We start from the raw sequence: 16,453 nt of genomic DNA, 5'->3' as shown, positions 1-16,453 counted from the left end.
TCTCAGAGTTACAGACATGTAAGGGTCCATTTTGAAACCCCCTCAAGTAACCCAGAGTGTTCCTGTGAGGTATACAGTCTATAGGAATCCAGCCACCCTACAGTAACAGACGAAGGCGACTTAGTTTATCCATCCGCCCTATTTGTGTAGGGCTTTACACACTGGTCGTGCAAAGCCTCTACACTACGCAGAAATATGAATGCCACGCCATATATGGGCTTCTAGTTTCTAGGTGCCCTTATATACTAGATAACAATTTCTATATACTAAAATCTGGATATTGGGATCTGGCATTCATCTGTGAACGTCATCGTCTATGACATATCTATGACGTAGGACTCCAAATTTAGGACGAGGATCACAGATTAAAGTTAAATACCTCAAAGAGCATAAGACACACGCCTTTTACACAGCAGAGAGATTGACGAGTGTGCAGTAAATATGGCCTTGAATGAAGTTTAACGTTTTGTGTCAGTGAGTGAGTGTCTTAGATCAGAACAATTCCTGCATTTTTACTCCGGTTTGCAACTGAGCCTGTGGAGGGATTCCTGCGTTCATAAATACCTAGACAGAATAACACAACAACCGGAGGGATTTAAAGATAGTCTCGAATAATGAATACCGACCAGAAGGAGGACTGCGAGTGTGCGGTGCCACCGCAGGCCGACACCACCGCAGCACCAGGGGCCGAGCCCCAAGTAGGAAACCCTGAAACGAACCGAATGAAACGCGCGGCTGCCAAGATAGAGCTCTATTACCGCCAGTTAACTGAGGGCTGCGGAAATGGCTCGTGCTCCAACTCCTGGTGTGCCTCGTCGGCGGACTTCCGCCACATGGACAACAACGCTGCCGCGCTCAAGGCCCTGGAGCTCTGCAGGATCAACGCCAAGCTCTGTGGCGCCCGCCCGTCCAAGAAGGCCATCACCTCTGCCCACCTGGAGAGCAGCGGCAACAACAACAACTCGGCTTGCGGCAACGGCCGAGACATTAACCACGGCAAGGACGTGCACTCTGCACAGGACGATCCGAAAGAGGGACTGACGGAGGAGAAAGTGTATGAGCTCTTGGACATGTGCCGCGAGAGCGAGGACAACGCCCCTCTGATTCGGGTCATCGGCCGGGTGTTTTCCAGCGTAGAGTGCCTGGTGCAGAGCTTCCACAGGCCCAAGCCCCATGCCAAGGAGGAGCCGAAGTCGCTGCGGGGTGAGGGCGAAAATGGGGACGAGAAGGAGGCGGCCGCCCCCTCCACTACGGCCATGGAGGAGGACTCCCCCTCTTCGTCAACCTCTGCCCCGCTGCAGCTCACCCCGAAGCCAGGTCCCGACGAGGTGTCGGTCGACATCGACGCGGTGCGGCGGGTCTACGAGCGTGTGCTGCCGAACGAGAAGCTGGAGGCGGCCTTCGTCAACGCGCTGGCGTGCCTGTCGTCCAACGTGGCGAGCGACCTGGCGTACCATAACGCGTACTGGCGCGAGCCCGACTACCTGAACCTGTTTGTCATCGTGATGGAGAACGGCAACCTGCACAAGCCCGAGTACCTGGAGCACGCCCTGCCGCAGTTCTGCGGGGCCATGAGTAAGCTGCCGACGGCTGCGCTAGCCAGGCTGGCGCGACTGTGGTCGCGCCACGGCGCGGAGCGTGTCCGCGGCATGGCGCAGACCTTCCAGCACCTCATTGACGACCGGCTGAGAAGCAACGACTTCGGCAAGCGCAACCTGGTGAACCATGATGACGCCGTGGTGGCGGCCACTCTGTGCTTGAAGGTGGTCTATTATGCCAGCATGCTGGGCGGCGAGCTGGACACGGGCCACAACGACGAGGCAGAGACGACACTGCGGCTGCTAGGGGAGGGACGCCGCGGCAAGAAGGTGCCCCGCGTCGACCCGCTGGGGGCGGAGCTGGACGTGAGCGCCATCGACTGCCGGCGCCCGCTCCTGCCCTTCGAGGACTTCGTCAACGAGCCCCTCAACGAGGTGCTGGAGATGAGCAAGGACTACGCCTACTTCCGGGCGGAGCGGGCCAACGCCTTCTCGTTCATGACGTGCCCCTTCGTCCTCAGTGCTGCCACCAAGAGCCAGGGCCTCTACTACGACAACCGCGTCAGCATGTACAGCGAGCGGCGTGCCAGCGCCGTCACCAGCATGATGCTGGGCCAGCAGGTCGACCCGGTCCTGAGGCTCCGGGTGCGCCGGGACCACATCATCAACGACGCCCTGGTCACGCTGGAGAGGGTGGCCACCAGGAAGCCCGCGGCCCTGAAGAAGCAGCTGTACGTGGAGTTTGCCGGGGAGCAAGGCGTGGACGAGGGAGGCGTCTCCAAGGAGTTCTTCCAGCTGGTGGTGGAGGAGATCTTCAACCCGGACATCGGGATGTTCGCGCTCGACGAGGGCGCCCGGGCGTTCTGGTTCAACCCGTGGTCGTTCGAGATTGAGGGCCAGTACACGCTGATCGGCATCGTGCTGGGCCTGGCCATGTACAACAACTGCATCCTGGATATCCACTTCCCCATGGTGGTCTACAGGAAGCTTTTGGGCAAGAAGGGCACCTTCAACGACCTGGCCGACGCCAACCCGGTGCTGTACCGCAGCCTCAAGGAGCTGCTGGAGTACGAGGAGAGCGTCGAGGACGACATGATGCTCACCTTCCAGATCTCCCAGACGGACCTGTTTGGGAACGCGCACACGCACGACTTGAAGGAAAACGGGGACAAGATCCTGGTCACAAACGAGAACAGGGGGGAGTTTGTGGACCTGTACACGGACTACATCCTGAACAAGAGTGCAGAGAAACAGTTCAACGCCTTCCGGCGGGGCTTTGACATGGTGACCAGCGAGTCGCCGCTCAAACACCTGTTCAGGCCAGAGGAGATCGAGCAGCTCATCTGTGGGAGCAGGACCCTGGACTTCCACGCACTCGAGGAGACGATGCAGTACGACGGCGGCTACAGCAGGGGCTCCCGCGTCGTCCGGGAGTTCTGGGAGACGCTGCACTCGTTCGGCGAGGAGCAGAAGCGCCAGTTCCTGCAGTTCACCACGGGCACGGACCGGGCGCCCGTGGGCGGCCTGGGCAAGCTCAAGATGATCCTGGCCAAGAACGGCCCCGACACGGACCGGCTGCCCACCTCGCACACCTGCTTCAACGTGCTGCTGCTGCCCGAGTACGGCAGCAAGGAGAAGCTGAGGGAGAGGCTGCTCAAGGCCATCACCTACGCCAAAGGGTTCGGCATGCTCTGAGGAGGCGCCAGGGACTTGCAGAGAATGTTAGAGAGACAGTGGTTGAAATTTCTAAAATGGGCCTTTTGGTGAAAATATGGAAAATAGCCGACCTCCAAGCCGTGCTGCGATGCGTTGTGAGCTTGGAGGTTGGCTATGTTGGTGCTTGATAGCACACTGAACCAAGCATAATCAAGTGAATACTGGAGATGTGGCATACGGCATGGATTTCTACACAGAGAGGGCAATTCTTTCAACATAAGATGCTGCATTCAAGTTCAGGATAATTTGGACAAGGCAATTCTCTTGAATGCTGCCTTCAGGTATGGCATGGAAAGATGGCATTTGCATTTCTTTCACCACAGTAAAAAAATGCATTCATGGACTAGAGAGGGCACTTCTTACATACGGATAAAAAGGTAGGGGCTAAAGCCCCCTTTGATTTCTATGTGTACACATGCCTGGGAGGCACCATATGGCAACGTCGGCTCCGGGGACCACCAGGCACACCAGGGTTGAGAGAATTTTGTATATCTCTCAAGATTGACAGACCCCTGGTGGTAGCCCCCGGAGTTAAATCAGAGTTAAATCAACAGGATTTTAAAATGTAGATCGGGGTCCCAGAGCAAAACAAAAACAATATTAAATGGGGGTCCATGGCATATCAAACTGGGGGGGTTGAGAATCACTGAATAAACTAGAACCGCACTCTGTCGAGGTGCCAACTTCAAGTAAGCACCTGTGCGGCAGCAGAGCGTGCCATGAGGTGCGCTCACCACTTGGCAATGGCAGTGTCATCACCACTGGCATCACCAGGAATGCTGGTCACTCATTGGCTGTTAATCATGACGTTGCCAGAAATGCTCGTCCTTGATTGGGCTACGGGCTTAAACAAACAGCCACCGACATACGTACATACACAGCCGAACGCAGTACTTGCACGCTCTGCTGGCGCAAATCACTACTGGATCCCCAATCCACACTGCAATGTCCACAGTACTAATTCAATTCTGAGAGAGCGCAAATGGAACTAACTGGACCCTTACGGGTTCATTTGATTCCATGTGTATGCTCTCCGTGTTACAGAACCGTGACCGTGATCGAGTGTCCATTTTGACCCTAATCCCGAACCTGAGGTTGAGAACCTGTTCTCTGTCGCACAAATCCTCAACCCGATACACCATGCCCCTGACAACCCCCTTTATGTGTACCGATGTAAAAAGCTGACAAAAAACACTTGTCAGGGGGGAGTAAACTAAAACAAAAAAAAAAGGAAGAAAAACTAAATCTAAACAAAACAAAACAGAATAAAAACAGAAAGTTAGTCTTAACTCACAAGGTGTGTTCGCAATAGCAAGGAACATATTATTTGTACCATGTATCATATCATTGATATGAATATTTAAAAAATATATAATGAAAAGCATTTGAATGCATAACTTTTCTGGGATTGTAGCAATCTGACTTTTCTGTTGCTTTGATGGACACTGTCGAACGGAAACCTTGTACGTCCAAAACTGTTAATTTTCACTTTTTTTTTCTTCAATCGAAAAAAGAACCTGTGTTCCAATGATAGGATGTCTATTGTTAATACTTTTCAATGGTTTAATATTCATAAAGTAGGGTAATTATACAGTATGTGATATGTACATGTAGTATACACGGGTCTTCAACGTTTTCAGGCTAGGGACCCCTTAGCTGAGAGAGAGATGAAGCAGGGACCCCCATCCACACTACATATTGTATAGAATTGTGTTGTAGATTACAAATGTTCACAGCTTAGACTTGTTTGACAGCACTGTCATCATGTTGGAGTAATGTGTATTTTAATCATTTATCATTTAACCACTTGAATGTCAAATACTTAGTCTGCTCTTCTTTTCCCTCTACAAACCTCTTTGTCAAAAATAGACGATCTACAAGCTTGCGATGCCATCGCATCGCAAGGCGTTGTAAGCTTGTAGATCTGCTATTTTTGGCTAATGTTCCACTCAGAATAGGGATGCTAGGTTTCAAGTGGTTAATGTAATAATCATGATCCTATCACACAAAGATTTGGCGGCCCCCCTGTAGTAACTCTGAGGACCCCTAATAGGGGGTCTATTTGCTCTACTTTTGCCTGAAAAAAGTATGCAATACTGTGGCAGGGCAGTGGTTCTCAAAGTGGGGTCCGGGGACCCCCAACGAAATAAATGAATATACCGAAGATCAGTTTAACTAATCTAACTCTACTGCCTATACACCGCCTATGACAATATAGCAGATCGACAAGCTCACAACTTGCAATGAAGCAATGCGTTGTGCACTTGCAGATCGGCTGTTTTCAAATCATCTTGAAAAAATGCAAACACAAATCTTGTACGGTGATGCCTGGCACAAACTGTTTTCATGTGGCGGTCCGCAGCCAAATAAATAATAATATGGGGATCCTTCACACACAAACGTTTGGGCATTAATGTATTATTATTACCAATGATCTCTTTTATTAACATTTAAATTGATTAAAGTAACAGTTGTACCCCAGCATCGTTTTGTATTGATGGTTTGTTGTCTTCCAGGATCAAGGAGCAGATGTTCACTTCTATTTTCCACAATTTTAAACATTTTCTATTGATGGTTTGACGTCTCTTCCCCTTGCAGCATGAAGGAGCAGATGGCCAGCACAAGGGACGCTATGGACCACAGAGAATACATGTTCAAGCTACTAGAGAAGCAGTTCTCCATCCTGGAGAAGTCTTTACTGACCATGCAGCAACGACTGCAAAAACTACTGGCTCACTGACAGTCTGCCACTCTGCTGGTGACACAAAGCAGCTGTTTTTCTAGCTGTTTGTGGCCCAAAGCAAGGCACACCAAATCTCAATGCACACCTCTGTATTCATACGGCGAGAAAAGCCAATCTGCAAGCTCACAACGGATCACAGTGTGACGTGTCGTGGGCTTGTAGATTGGCTATATTTTAGCTGTTTTTCAAAGGAAACACAACTAGAATGACATGATTGATGAATTTAAAATATTTTTAAAATAAAATAAAATTTAAAATATAGCGTTGTTGTCGGGTGGAAACTGTCCAAAATCTTCATTTATTTTGGTTATCTTAAAAAAGATTTAAAATAGGGAAAATAGCGCTGCGAGGCGTTGTGTGCTTGTAGGTCGGCTGTTTTCACTACTTTTGTGCAACACTTTTGTAAGATGAATTAGGGCTTAATTTACGAACAAACGTAGGCCTACAAATTTGAAACTTGGACATACGAGGATTCTGCCTGACAGTGACGATATAAAACATAGGTATAGATAGAATATGTTCACAAAAAAGTACTGTCATTGTTAAAAAAAAGAAGAAAAAAACAAACTAAAAAAAGAAAGCATTTTGTATAGTTGTATATAATTGTGATAGTGTGGTTGTCCCTGAATCCCAAGGCACACCATCTGGACATTTCCCCTTAGTGCAGCTGGTGGGAAACCACTTGAAGGCCACTGCTCTACTGCCACCTTGTGGATTCTAGTCAATATGGTCTTTAATAGCAAACAAACAAACAAATATATATGTAATACACAGTTTAACAAATGCATGCATGCTCAGGATAATAACAAGAATGCTCTCTGTAGTAATAAGTATAATAGACCAGAGACCACGACACTCTTCATGATGCACCTTATTTTGCAATTAAAGCTGCAATCTGGAACCCATTATTAAAATCATTATTTTAACCAATCTGAGAATAATGCAATGTAAGTTAGAACATCTGCTGGTTGATAAGTACTGCCTCAAAGCTCATACGCCTAGCCATGAGATTTTACCCTCTTATAATTTGTTGGAATTTATTGTTTGAGCGGTAGAAATGTAGTCTCACGTGCAGAAGTCCCAGGTTTTCATATGTAAAACATATTTTTCAGATTGCAGCTTTAACGTTTGAAGATGTAGCCAGTAAATATATTTTCAGCATGACGTTATTTTCTATTTAATGGTGTTGATGTTTTTGGTGTGTGAAGTGAAATGCTGCACTTGTTAAAGGTGCTGCAAGTGATTTTTGTTGTTGAAAATGTTAAGTTTTGTTTTAATAAAAAGGTTAAAGCTATAATCTATATTCTGATAGTAATCATTGCCAGAGTGCCTGTTCAGTAACAGTACAGTCTCTCCAGCTCTTTAGTAAACAGAACATACATTTTCAGGAGAGACAACCCCATAAATATCATATTATAGCTTCTGTTTTATATTGTTCCAGTTTAAAGTGTCTGACAATTTCTTTCATGTTTCATCACTGCCAATTTCACTTGTTTGGATCGAATTGGTATCAATGCACCGTTACAGAACCAACACTCTATTCATGGGTTGCATTTGTAGTCCTAAACCGGACCAACACAGGTGTTCAATTTGTCTAATTGGCATAGAACCAATGTTCTACGTTAATCAAAACACCTGTGTTGGTCCTCAAAATGGCTGGTGTAGGACTACAAATGCAACCCATGAATAGTACTGGTTCCCAAACAGTGGGTCGGGATTCAGGACCCATTTGTGGGTCACTGACTCATTTTTAGGGTCCTACATTTTGTTCTAAATTATTATTTGAAAACATCTTCAAAAAACATTCCCAAAAAAGAAAAAATCGAAGAAATTCCATAAATTAGAAAACAAATGTTTAAGAAGTAGTGAAAATAGCCGATCTACAAGCTCAAAACACTGTGCAAAGCGACACGTTGCGGGTTTATAGATCTGCTATTTTCAGTAGTGTGTGTCCCGGGCAAATGTCTAACTTCGGTTTTGGGTCACAGGCTAAAAGGTTTGGGAACCACGGCTCTATAGTAATGACTTCATAACACTTCATTTTAACAAAAGAGAAAACTATATCACCTCCTTCAACAGCATCGTGATAAAGGAGGGTCAGTCCTTCAATGTTAAAGTCTTGCTGTAATATCTTAGATGCTTGTGGTGTAAAATAGGTGAACTACAGCATGATGAGGTTTTAAGTCTTTATTGTGAAACAGCCAGACTTGTTTACAACTTCAAATATTCACATCTATTCAGAGCAGTGGTTGTTTGCATCTTCCAACACAGTGCAGATACTCACAGTAACTTAAGAGTAGTTAAAATAATAAGAAATACTATTGAAGTCCATTAACTGCTTGCTTGTAGTACTGTCAACTGCAGCTTAGCTGCAACAAACAACAGCATTTTAAAACTAAGAAAAGCTAAAGCAGAGAGAAATCCTGTTATTTTCACATATTGTGTGAGCATGATCAGGGTAAAACATTTAAATGAGAGCATGGGTTTTGAAAACATGGTTTTCAAACAACAACAAAAAGCGTACCCACCAGCCAAGAATGAAACCCTAGCCCGGTTTTATAGTTAGTTTTCCAGATCAGGTTCGAAACTGTCTAGAAAACTACAGCATGCAGGGTAAAAACATGGCGGTCTGCAATAAGGCAGGCCTTATAGGACACGGTGACGCAAGCAACACAGCTGCAATCAAATGAATAACAGCTGTGTACGATTTGCAGCTGCGATGCGTAGGCTACTTCTAAACTACCATGTTTTAAACCAGAAATGGGAAACCAAGTTTAAATCAGCCCACGGTTTCACGACACTTCAAGCGCTTATTTCAAAAACAGTGAAAGTACCAGACCTACAAGTGTCCGTGTCACAACACGTTGTAAACTTATAAATGATCGGTATGCTAACTTTCTAGGAAGCGCCAGGCTGTAGTTTCTATTTGCTTGGAACACTCATCGATGATGTTAGCAGATGATAAATTGTGAGAAAATCAGTAAAGATAACATAAGTGAGGTCCAGTGAAGATACGGTTGAAGGAAGGGTGAAGTGCTCCTTTTAAAAGGGATAGTTCAACGCCCCAAAAAAAACTTTTTTTCCCCCTATCGATTATTCACCACAGGGAAACTTGAATTCATGGATATTTGTTTTAGTTTTTGTCGCATTCCTAAGCCAATAATTTGATGATCAGCAGCAGTCGTTCCCTATGGAGATACAAAGAGCCTGCTTTGTTCCCTATGGAGACACAAAGAGTCTCCTCAAAGTATTGGCTTAACCCTAAAGCTAAAATATGCATGCATTCAAGTCTCCATGTAGTCCATGGGCCATACGAGTTGTCGGTATCAAAAAGGTGGCAAAGGTTACCATGCATTTTATAAAAGCTCTATATCTGTAGATTATATTTTGGTATGATAACCCTTTCTTAGACACAGCTAAATTGGTGTTATCAGCCACTAGATTTGTTGTCCCATTAACTTTACATTACAGGAAAAAAAAGCAAAAAATTTATCTGCTTTAAGTAGCATATGAGGGGTCAAACTAGGGGTTTTCATGATGCTGAATCCATTGCAAGCATCTGTTTTGCACAAAAAACATTCCTTGGGCTAAAAACTGTCCCACAAGACTATGGTTTAGTGATGAAAAGTGATGAGTCATCACTTTTCACACTTTTGTGGGGGCTGTTTTAGCCCCAGGAATGTTTTTCGTGCAAAACAGATGCTTGCAATGGATTCAGCATCATGAAAACCACCTAGTTTGACCCCTCTTATGCTACTTAAAGCAGATTAATTTTTAGCTTTGTTTCCCTGTAATGTAAAGTTAATGGGACACCAACTCTAGAGACTGATAACACCAATTTAGCTGTGTCTAAGAAAGGGTTATCATATCAAAATATAATCTACAGATATAGAGCTTTTCAAAAATGCATGGTAACCTTTGCCACCTTTTTGATACCGACAACTCGTATGGCCCATGGACTAATGGGGTGAGTAATCGATAGAACAAAAGTCATTTTGGGGGTGAACTATCCCTTTAAGGCAGTGCACTCAAAAAAAGCGTCATGAAGGATTCATTCCACCAGGCTGATAGGTGGAGGAAGAGGGGCGTCAACTGGGTATGGCAGGGGTATGCAGCTGCCATACCCTGGGTCCAGGGGGGAGAATAAAAGTTACTTTTAAATATAAATCCTTGAATGTCTTTTGTCTGTCTGTACTGGTTATTATGTTGTTAAATTACAGTAAAATAACTACAAATGCAAATTTTAACAAAATGATCGCCTTAACAAGGTATTATAATTATATTCTCCTGACTTGTATTCTCCCCATCTTGACAAAATGGTATATTACCAGGTTCCGCAGGTCAGCTGCACAGGTGCAATGCATTATTGTTAATTGTGGCATGTTTACTAACATGCCAAGTTTAGCTGCACTTGAACAACCGTTCCAGGCTGCCATATCCAGCCCAAGAAACCGTAGAAACCTGGGTAAAAATCCCAGAAATCGCTTTTTTCAGACATTGTGAAAATAGCTGATCTACATGCTCACAACGCCTCGCGCTAGATATGCTATTTTCACAATAAAACAGTGTTATACAAAATGTAATGCCTCTTTTCCATGAGGACTCTCATCTTTGCCATACCCTAGCTTTTGCTGAACTGAAGCCACTGTGGAGGAACACTCCATACTGCTTCAAAATAAAACCACTCTCCGAACGAACAAGCCAGGCAAGTAAAACACACTATGCCCTAAAGCTTCAGCATAAACACCTAAAATACTTTTTTTTTTGTGTCGCTTTACTAGTAAAAACAGTACTGTAGCCTACACTCACTTATTTTCTTTGGGAAGTCAAACTTTCGACTATATTATATTGATGTTGTTATTAAGATACTAGGAATGTTTCTATTTATTTTATCTAGATATTGTCAACATTTTGGATATGGTATTGTTAAATACCGTGATGTGACATAGGCGTTCTCTTTTCCTTTCCTTTTAAAAGGCTGCATTGCAGTAAAGCGATGTCATTTTCGGGAACTTACATGATTGTTCTAGCTGTTCTAGTATTTTCCTAATGCCTTTAGCCGCTTACTTATTGTATGTAGAGGCATTCCTGATTGGTATTATTTATCAAATATGTCACTGTGTAAATATTGTGTGAACATACCAATAATCATCCGCACAATATCGTTAGAATATTGCTAGAGGTATTTGGTCAAGAATATTGTCAAATTAGATTTTGACGAAGTTTCTTTCCAAAATTTGGCGGTAGCTACTGTAGATATCACTATGCCAAATTGCAGTGATGTTGCTTTGAACCTCTTGGTATCGCCTAAAGGTCAATTTATGCTTTGCGTGACAAGTGCTAAATGACACGCCGCGCGATGAAAGTGGCGCCAAAAACGTCAGAAATGTGCCGCATACCTCTGTTACAGAATGACCGGTCACAGGCGCCTTCATGAGATGTTGACTGGATGGGAAGGTAGAGTAAGTTCCTTTATCACATGAGAAACTACATTCACTTCCACAGACGAGTATGGACGCTCAAAACTCTGAACGAAGTGCATTCACTTGAGTAGCCTACTATACTTAAGTACATTTGAGTGTTGCTGTTTTTTTTTGTTTGTTTGTTTCGGTTTTGTTTTTAAGCACATCCATTTTACCCCACATTTCAAAAAGAAATATTGTATTTTGACTGCATGGAAAAAAGTAAATTATGAATTAATAGCATATCTACAAGCATACATGTCACAGAGCAGCACATTGCGAGCTTGTCCACGTAGATCTGCTATTCTAATATTTGTTGAACGCTTTGCAATTTGTACTTTATACTCAAGTATATACGTAGTCCACCGATGAGACGTGTAGCGCGATGCGCCGTTCCGACACTCATCGCTCAAAGCATAAATTGACCCAGTTCATGTAAATGGCTTTGGGAGAAAGTTTGTCCCGGGTAGAGTCCTGCCGTTTGCGTCGCGGTCATTTTCACGCAGCCTCGAACCACCACCTCTGCTATGTGGGGTTTCTTCCACCCGCCACTTCTCGCTACCGGGTACACGACGACGGACCCATGTGGCGTTTAGTGACGGGATGGCGGCCGGCGTGCTCTTCAGAAGTCTGCGTCCTCTTCCTGCATCTGCTCCAGGCTCTTCAGGTACTCGCTGGCCAAGATCTTCTTGGGGAGGATGTCTGCCAGTTGAAAAGGATTGAAGACAATGCAATGAAAACAAAGCGTTGGTTCTCAAACTCGGGGGTTCCTTGGGGAGGTTCCAGAGGGGGTATATTAGTTAATTTACCATCGAAATAAATAACAACTTTAATCACATCTATACTTTATATTGAAAAAAAAGCCTAAATATGTCAATAACAAAATTTCAAATCTAGACAAATTGTGGAATAGAGTGGAATCTTTTTTTTTACACATATTTTCACTTATGAGGGTCGCTGGCACAAATTATGATCACATAACGGAGCCAAATACATATCAATGTGGGGGTACTTAAACATTTAAAAAAAAATTGATTAACCATTTAAACCCCAGCATCTACAGTATATTCTGGGGAAAACCAAAACACAGCAGATCAGGCAAGCTCACAAAACACCTCGAAACGTAGATCGGCTGTTTCCACACAATGTAAAGTAAAGCGAAAACAGAAATGCCATTAATATACTGCAGTGATTCTCAAAGTGGATTCTTGTGGGTTCCTTTAGGGGGTCTAAATTGACCCATACAAGTCTGTAACTATAACAGTGTACAACGGGTCCATATGGTTCCATTTGTACACTGTCAGAGTTTAAGGGGAAACCTTGAAATGTAAAAGTTTGAGAGTGATATACTGCATATTTATTCAAAAGAGCAAACCCAACACTGGCTGAATGTCACACCTGTGAGGAACTGGAAGGTGTCGTTCTCCTCGGCAGCGGTGGCCAGGTCACAGTAGGCCAGGGTGTTGGTTTCTGTGCCTGAGCCGTTCTTAAATGAGGACATAGCCAGATGCTGGACAAACAGCTCCTGTTAAAACAACAACGACAAGACAGTCAGAATCAACCTTATTGTCACATCACAGGTTTACAGGTGCAAAGAAGTGGATGCAAGTGGTTTTTGTGCAAGCTTCATTGTTTGTTTGTTTTTTTAGAAGGGAGTGTATAGTTCTGGTTCCTCAGTCATTTGTGTTTTTATAAAGTAGAGGTAATACAAGCAAGCACATCAGCGCATTCAGTGCAGGTGGTTTCAGTTGCTTCTCTGAACAAGAGTTAGGTCCTATAATTTCATTGTGAAAGGAATTACAGTAATTTATTTATGTGAAAAATAAGAACTGTACTCTTACTTTTACTTGCACTTTATTATGTATTTAAAAGTATGTACTCTTGAGCGTTTAAAGCAAGTACTTTTTTCACTCTTACTTGAGTAACATTTTGACTGAGCTACTTTTACTTGTAGTGGAGTAAATTTGACCAGGAGTACTACTCTAGATACTCTTACTCAAGTACTGGGGTCGAGTAGGCCTACTCTGCCCCAGTGGTTCTCAAAGTGGATTTCAGGGACTCTCTAGGTTCCTTTATGGGGGTCTAGATCGACCCTTAGCCTGACAGAAAGTGTACAAATGGAACCAAATGGACCTGTCAAAAATTAAGGGGAGACCTTCAAATTCCAAACACAAAGGGACAGAGTCTGTCCATTTCTTGGGGTCCACCCTATGTTCCCCATGTTCTATGTTCCCCGCTCTATGTTCCCCACCTCACAGCATTAGTTTTAGTGAGGTTATGGTTATGGTTAGGGGTAGGTTTAGGTGGTAAGAAAGTGGGGAACATAGAACCTGGGGAACATAGGTACGGTCCCCATTTCTTTTACTCAAGTAGTTTTGCGTACTTTACATTTGAGCACTTCCCCCCACCCCACCACAACCACTGATCGACCCTCCTCACCGTGGCCTTGGTGGTGAGGAACAGAGCCTCCTGGTTGATGTTGGACACGTCGGGGGAGCTCTTCATGATCAGCCTGACTCTGGAGATGGGCAGAGAGATGCTGGTCCTGCTGGAGGAGGTGGAGGGAGGCGAGGAGAGCTCCTTGTCGGAGGAGGAGGAGGAGGAGTGCTTCTCGGACATCTTCATCGGCCACAAGGTTGTGTTTGGATTATTTCTTCTTGACAACTCGCAGCGCTCACTGTTGTGTTGCTGCTCTAACGCGCCGCTTCTATTGTTTGCCTATGTGAAATGAGCAGAAATAGCGTTAGCAGAAATAAGGCTTCCGGCGCCGATCTCTTCAGAATAAGAGTACCCCTAAAGCCATTGAAAAACGTTGAAAACGGATAACTTTTGCCATAATATGGACGTTAAAAATATAGATTAAGTATCTAAACGAACCTACAAAATGCAAATTAGGTTTCTGTGTAAAAAAGAAAGATTTTAATAACATAAAAACATGATAAATGGATAAATGCTGTGCACTGGAGTGCATAGCCTTTACAAATTTGACTCTGGACAGCAGGCGGCTCCTCTATCACACCACACTCTCCGCTAAGCAGGAGAGGCGTAAAATCTATTTCTGTTGGCTTTCCAGTGCAGCCACCCGTTCAAAAAGTGACATTTTCAGATATTTTCAAACTCTAGTTGGCGCTGGAGAGCAGACGGCTCGCTGCGTCGGCACTTTGAACACACGCACGCGTTCGGGGAGACCTCCTCTATCACACCACACTCTCCGCTAAGCGGGAGAGGTGTAAAATCTATTTCTGTTGGCTTTCCAGTGCAGCCACCCGTTCAAAAGGTGTCATTTTCAGACATTTTCAGACTCTAGTTGGCACTGGAGAGCAGACGGCTCGCTGCGTCGGCACTTTGAACACACGCACGTGTTCGGGGAGACCTCCTCTATCACACCACACTCTCCGCTAAGCGGGAGAGGTGTAAAATCTATTTCTGTTGGCTTTCCAGTGCAGCCATCTGCTCAAAAAAGTTGACATTTCAGACATTTTCAAACTCTAGTTGGCGCTGGACAGCAGACGGCTCGCTGCGTCGGCACTTTGAACACACGGACACGTTCGGGGAGACCTCCTCTATCACGCCACACTCTCCGCTAAGCGGGAGAGGTGTAAAATCTATTTCTGTTGGCTTTCCAGTGCAGCCACCCGCTCAAAAAAGTGACATTTTCAGACATTTTCAAACTCTAGTTGGCGCTGGAGAGCAGGCGGCTCGCTGCGTCGGCACTTTGAACACACTCACGCGTTCGGGGAGACCTCCTCTATCACACCACACTCTCCGCTAAGCAGGAGAGGCGTAAAATCTATTTCTGTTGGCTTTCCAGTGCAGCCACCCGTTCAAAAGTGACATTTTCAGATATTTTCAAACTCTAGTTGGCGCTGGAGAGCAGACGGCTCGCTGCGTCGGCACTTTGAACACACGCACGCGTTCGGGGAGACCTCCTCTATCACACCACACTCTCCGCTAAGCGGGAGAGGTGTAAAATCTATTTCTGTTGGCTTTCCAGTGCAGCCACCCGTTCAAAAGGTGTCATTTTCAGACATTTTCAGACTCTAGTTGGCACTGGAGAGCAGACGGCTCGCTGCGTCGGCACTTTGAACACACGCACGTGTTCGGGGAGACCTCCTCTATCACACCACACTCTCCGCTAAGCGGGAGAGGTGTAAAATCTATTTCTGTTGGCTTTCCAGTGCAGCCATCTGCTCAAAAAAGTTGACATTTCAGACATTTTCAAACTCTAGTTGGCGCTGGACAGCAGACGGCTCGCTGCGTCGGCACTTTGAACACACGGACACGTTCGGGGAGACCTCCTCTATCACGCCACACTCTCCGCTAAGCGGGAGAGGTGTAAAATCTATTTCTGTTGGCTTTCCAGTGCAGCCACCCGCTCAAAAAAGTGACATTTTCAGACATTTTCAAACTCTAGTTGGCGCTGGAGAGCAGGCGGCTCGCTGCGTCGGCACTTTGAACACACTCACGCGTTCGGGGAGACCTCCTCTATCACACCACACTCTCCGCTAAGCAGGAGAGGCGTAAAATCTATTTCTGTTGGCTTTCCAGTGCAGCCACCCGTTCAAAAGTGACATTTTCAGATATTTTCAAACTCTAGTTGGCGCTGGAGAGCAGACGGCTCGCTGCGTCGGCACTTTGAACACACGCACGCGTTCGGGGAGACCTCCTCTATCACACCACACTCTCCGCTAAGCGGGAGAGGTGTAAAATCTATTTCTGTTGGCTTTCCAGTGCAGCCACCCGTTCAAAAGGTGTCATTTTCAGACATTTTCAGACTCTAGTTGGCACTGGAGAGCAGACGGCTCGCTGCGTCGGCACTTTGAACACACGCACGTGTTCGGGGAGACCTCCTCTATCACACCACACTCTCCGCTAAGCGGGAGAGGTGTAAAATCTATTTCTGTTGGCTTTCCAGTGCAGCCATCTGCTCAAAAAAGTTGACATTTCAGACATTTTCAAACTCTAGTTGGCGCTGGACAGCAGACGGCTCGCTG

General features: G+C 45.4%; 2 protein-coding genes across 4 annotated transcripts; one reads left to right on the top strand and one right to left on the bottom strand.

The window, feature by feature from the left end:
* Window positions 1-614: 614 nt before the first annotated feature.
* Window positions 615-3,233, top strand: LOC308292556 (ubiquitin-protein ligase E3A-like; the record flags this gene model as incomplete). Of its 3 annotated transcripts, none has more annotated exons than XM_080734926.1 (2): window positions 723-2,573; window positions 2,739-3,233. In XM_080734926.1, 2 exons carry the CDS (start codon window positions 723-725, stop codon window positions 3,231-3,233), a joined length of 2,346 nt encoding a protein of 781 aa, XP_080591052.1. The 3 variants fall into 3 exon arrangements, with proteins under 3 accessions (XP_080591050.1, XP_080591052.1, XP_080591051.1); XM_080734925.1 differs by having other exon boundaries at window positions 723-2,752; window positions 2,894-3,233; XM_080734924.1 differs by having other exon boundaries at window positions 615-3,233.
* Window positions 3,234-8,203: 4,970 nt separating this feature from the next.
* On the bottom strand, window positions 8,204-14,157 carry chrac1 (chromatin accessibility complex subunit 1). Its single transcript, XM_080734939.1, has 3 exons — window positions 13,899-14,157; window positions 12,858-12,984; window positions 8,204-12,161 (listed from the first exon to the last, which is right to left on the bottom strand). The coding sequence occupies exons 1-3, from the start codon at window positions 14,082-14,084 to the stop codon at window positions 12,082-12,084; spliced, it is 393 nt and encodes a 130-aa protein (XP_080591065.1). The 5' UTR covers window positions 14,085-14,157; the 3' UTR covers window positions 8,204-12,081.
* Window positions 14,158-16,453: the final 2,296 nt, after the last annotated feature.

This window comes from Nannobrachium achirus (assembly GCF_963921795.1).
Source record: "Nannobrachium achirus genome assembly, chromosome: 10".
Classification (NCBI taxonomy): Eukaryota; Metazoa; Chordata; class Actinopteri; order Myctophiformes; family Myctophidae; genus Nannobrachium; species Nannobrachium achirus.
Note: the sequence above shows the minus strand (reverse complement) of the source record. Positions and strands in the feature narration are given on the sequence as shown.

Excerpts from the sequence above, each read along its gene's own strand:
- chrac1 (XM_080734939.1), bottom strand. The coding sequence starts at position 14,084 with ATGAAGATGTCCGAGAAGCACTCCTCCTCCTCCTCCTCCGACAAGGAG. Across the intron at positions 12,985-13,898 it reads TCCTCACCACCAAGGCCACG|GAGCTGTTTGTCCAGCATCT; the intron begins GTGAGGAGGGTC and ends TTGTTTTAACAG. Across the intron at positions 12,162-12,857 it reads CACCTTCCAGTTCCTCACAG|ACATCCTCCCCAAGAAGATC; the intron begins GTGTGACATTCA and ends TTCAACTGGCAG.